This window comes from Amblyomma mixtum, chromosome 2 (assembly GCF_055824585.1).
Source record: "Amblyomma mixtum isolate Tamu chromosome 2, ASM5582458v1, whole genome shotgun sequence".
Lineage (NCBI taxonomy): Eukaryota > Metazoa > Arthropoda > Arachnida > Ixodida > Ixodidae > Amblyomma > Amblyomma mixtum.
This window is the reverse complement of record NC_143013.1, coordinates 92,342,468-92,346,677: the sequence shown is the minus strand read 5'-3', so window position 1 is coordinate 92,346,677 and position 4,210 is coordinate 92,342,468. Positions and strand designations below refer to the sequence as shown.

At 46.7% G+C, this 4,210-nt stretch overlaps 1 protein-coding gene across 1 annotated transcript; it reads left to right on the top strand.

Annotated features, from left to right (window-relative positions):
* The first annotated feature begins 741 nt into the window (after nucleotides 1-741).
* On the top strand, nucleotides 742-3,905 carry LOC149360177 (ionotropic receptor 93a-like). The gene is made up of 5 exons (XM_089567794.1): nucleotides 742-787; nucleotides 948-1,165; nucleotides 2,132-2,415; nucleotides 3,543-3,768; nucleotides 3,873-3,905. The coding sequence occupies exons 1-5, from the start codon at nucleotides 742-744 to the stop codon at nucleotides 3,903-3,905; spliced, it is 807 nt and encodes a 268-aa protein (XP_089423920.1).
* The last annotated feature ends 305 nt before the right edge of the window (nucleotides 3,906-4,210 follow it).

Sequence of the window (4,210 nt, the reverse complement as noted above, 5' to 3'; positions counted from 1 at the left end):
TCTCTCACCGGGTTGTTTTCTCCTCCCCATCCGATCAGGAACCCGATTTTAATCCGGTCTATACAGTGTCATAAGTTCCTAGGAGTCTCTAGATAGCAGGCCGGACACGTGCACAGTAGGTGAGGGAAATTTCTATCGCGTGCTCCAACATGTCACCAATGCTGTGACGCCACCTGGCGTTCGATGATCGGCTCCACCGGCGCTTGGCGTCTGATGGTCACTGCAGGCCATGTTATAACACATCTCTAAGCACTGCACAAAAACAGTGCTGAGGGAAATATGGAAGAGCGCCTTCACCAGACCGGAAAGTACTGCTCTTAGAGCTACATCTCTCAAAGGTCGGATGGGACGGAAGCCATGAAGTCACCTCCACGAGCTATACATTCTGTTTAAAGCGAACGTAAAGGTCGTGTAGGGTTTACAGCTTAAGGAAACAAATAGTTTATCATAGCAGTCAGTTTTTACAATGCTCATGAGCAACGTTGAGCACGAAGCTGCCTTTTTAATTTGGGGAAGGGGAAAATTCTAACTACGCCTTCTATTGAAGAGCTGTTCGATATTCGGTCACGTTATGAACACTGAATTGTCTGTACACGCGAACCTTTCATTCGTTGCGACGTAACATACAAATATTTCCCACAGGTGTGGGCTATCCTTGTGGCCTGTATTCCGCTGGGGTCGGCGGCTCTCGCATTCGTCGAAAAGCGAAGAAATCGCAACAAGAACTGCTTCGTTCTGGAGATGTATGAGAACACCTGGGATATTCTCCGTTCTTTCTCTTATGAGGGTAAGCTCGAAATCTTACATATAACGTTTTTTGGTCGCCTTATTCACTTCAGCACCAGATTAGAACCATATTAGAATGACACCGCGTTGCTCAAATGCCCACAAGGAAGCATATTTTTAGATTTACTATTGCAAGAACACGTCTTGGTCTGGTGTTGCAGGGCACACGATCCAGACTAAGACGAATGCCGGTCGGCTGCTCTTCTCCTTGTGGTGGCTCACAGTAGTGGTGCTCATGAACGGCTTCGCTGGCCAGCTCAAGGCAAGCATGGCGATCAAAAGCGAGGCTCCGCGATTCCGATCCGTGGAAGACATTTCATCCCATCCCGACATACGGCCCCTCATCTGGAGGGACACCGCATTTGAAGCATACGTCCGGGTGAGTGCCTCTTTCGAAACTGCGCCTTGCCTCTATTGGGAAATAAGAATAATAATGCATTGCTTATTACGACAATGTTCTACAGAGATAGAAAAGAGTAGTACTGCTGAATGGGGCAGGACAGGGAAACGAGGAAACACAGACGACCACACAGGTGCAGACTCGTACTTGTGCCGGCACTATCTTGCGTTGCAAGCAGTACGCCAGGACACAGGATTGACAGGTGGTCACAGCGAGGAGGTTCACACACGTCAACACAGAATCGCGCTTTGTTTTCGCACACAAAACAGAGCCCAGGGTAGAAGAAATATGAGGTCTCCTAGCGTACTGCTTGAAACGCAAGATAGTGCCTGCACAAGTACGAGTCTGCGCCTGTGTTGTCGTCTGTGTTTCTTCGTTCTCCTGTCCTGTCCCATTCGCGCAGTACTACTATGTATTTTCGGCAATGAACCAACTATCCCGCAAGAACTTTCTACTTCGTCAGATTTCTTCTACCATGGGCTCTGTTTTGTGTGCGCAAACACAGCGCGATTCTGTGTTCACGTGTGTGAACCTCATCGCTGTGTCCGCCTGTCAATCTCGTGTCCTGGCGTACTGCTTGAAACGCAAGACAGTGCCGGCACAAGTACAAATCTGCGCCTGTGTGGTCGTCTGTGTTTCCTCGTTCTGCTGTCCTGTCGCATTTGCGCAGTACTACTCTTGTCTGCAATGAACTAACTAGCCCTCAAGAACGTCCTGCTTCTACAGAGGTGTGTGTTCTCTAAAGTTGTGTTTACTCCATACTAATTGAGGTCCTAATCGTAATCTTATATTCATTTAATATATACATAATCTCTTTTTAAATACTGATATCCGGGCTGTGTGTGGATGTTCAATTATCTTCCACGCCACACCTGTTTTTATATCCTGAGCTCATGATTCCGTACCGAGAGTGCTTTACTCTTGCATATGCTCTTCTTGACTCAGACATCTTCAAGACCGCTTCTGCGAGCACTAACGCGCCAGGTTCATCGCTATGGTGGACCAGTGTTCATTACCGAAATGTTTTCTGAAGATGCCATGGAGCAACTGTACAGTGGTCAAGCGGCCATCATCAGTGACCGTGACGTCACCCTGCACATGCTCGCCAAGCAGTGTCGACTCACTGGAGGGAGGCTGTACGTCGCACCAGATCTCCTCTTCACCCGATTCTTGTCCATGACTCACGGGAAGAACATGTCACCAGAGCTTATACGCAGGATCCATCGCAAGTATGTTTAATTTTTTAACTGCCTGCCCACCGAAATTTCCGTTCGAAGTGGTTAGCTGCATGTAGAGAGATAGCTGTGGTGGCACTCACGTGTGACTCAATATTACCGGAGTAATAAAGAGCAAATAAAAACCTATTACATAACTTGCCAAACACGGCATGATTCTTAAGAGCAGGAGGAGACTTCTGTATCATTGCTCCTAATTTCATAAAAAAAGCCCAGTATTATACTGCCGAGCAACATGTTTAATAATGCACCTTTCGACCATCGCTACTGTTCAAAACCACTTTCATAACTACTGCAGTATATTTTCTGTAATCCCTAGGTACAGAGAAAAAGTATAAATTTTGGTGGAAGGAAAATCTGCTCTTAAAGCAGAAATGCGACTAGACACGTTTTATCAAATTGAAGGAGTTTCATGAAAACTGTTTACATTTTTTACACATCACTTTAGCTGTTTGAAAGGTGAACTGTGGCGCTGTATGGGAGCTGTTCTCTCACTGCAAAAAACTGTAATTCTCGTTACTGCATGTATGCATAATTTGTTTACACTAAATTAAACAAAGTATGTGTGTTTCAAATGGAGGTGAAAACTTATTTAGCGCCCAATCGATAAAGCAAATGTTGCGATGGGAAAGGGGTGAACTGCTAAAATATTTACGCAGTGGCTTTTTGGGCTATGACCAGAGATGTTAAGATTTTGAAATTGGTTCCTCGCAGTGGCGCCTGTGACCTTGGTTGTAGCCTGGGGCGTAAACCTCTTGTGTTCTGACTTGAACCAAGAGCTTCTAAGCATTGTGCAGTTTAGAAAAATTTGAGATATGCATAAGAAAAATAGAATGCAGATTATTTCAACTCGCTGCGGGGCAGTAATCACACATCCTGAGCGCTAGTGCAGTCGATATCATGCTTGTGCCACTCCTGTCTCCCTCTGCGTCCTCGTTTGCGGCAAGTTGGCGAGAACAGACGTACACCCTCAAAAATCTGCTGTTTCATAAAGGCGATCTGCATCATCTGACAGGCTGTTTGTTCAAAGAGGGTGGTTTTACCTTTTCTTCCACTTTTTTTTCAAAAAAAAAAACTATATTATGCCATTTTCCAACTTTACTAATCTGCTTTTCCGTCAGAATGAGGGCCATCATGGAGTCAGGACTGCACCTCAAGTGGTTCCAAGACGGTATGGAGGAGTGGCATCGCTGCCAAGCAATGCAAGGGGCCGGCACGTCCCAATCCAGCGAGTTTTCCTTCAAGGTGCTCCGCTACGACGACATGGCGGCAATGTTCGCCCTATGGGCAATAATGGCTGCGTTCTCCCTAATGGTGTTCCTTCTCGAGCTTTGCTTTCACCGGACGGCAAAAGGACGTCGCTATAGACTCGCACGTTTCACTGCGAGGCGGAATGCGCGCTACCTGCGCCAGTGTCCCGCTCATAACATTCACCCTACGGTGTAATGCAGACCGCGCTCAGACTGGCTATATCGCCCCAGTAGAGCGCGTATGTGTTGCTGGCTAAGGCGCACTTTTTATATTACGGCTTTTCCCCGTAGGATATGCTGGCACGTATTACACAGCCAGTTAATTAGAGTAGAAGTTCAAGCTAATAACATCCCTGTGAAAATTGCGGCGAGAAATGAAGCTGGGGCTCTGTTAAGGTGAACGTGTCTCAGGAGAAGACAAGCGTTGTCGCGGAGTGCCGGAAGTCATGAAGATATAGGTTATAATGCTGGCTGGGACAACGTGGCAGCGGCTGTAGCGCGACAGTATTACGTGGGCAGAAATGGATTTTGAAAAGGCA

Coding starts and splice junctions, on each gene's coding strand:
- LOC149360177 (XM_089567794.1), top strand. CDS start 742: ATGTATGAGAACACCTGGGATATTCTCCGTTCTTTCTCTTATGAGG. Junction 1,166..2,131: donor CATTTGAAGCATACGTCCGG/GTGAGTGCCTCT, acceptor TTCTTGACTCAG/ACATCTTCAAGACCGCTTCT. Junction 3,769..3,872: donor AGCTTTGCTTTCACCGGACG/GCAAAAGGACGT, acceptor GGTGTAATGCAG/ACCGCGCTCAGACTGGCTAT.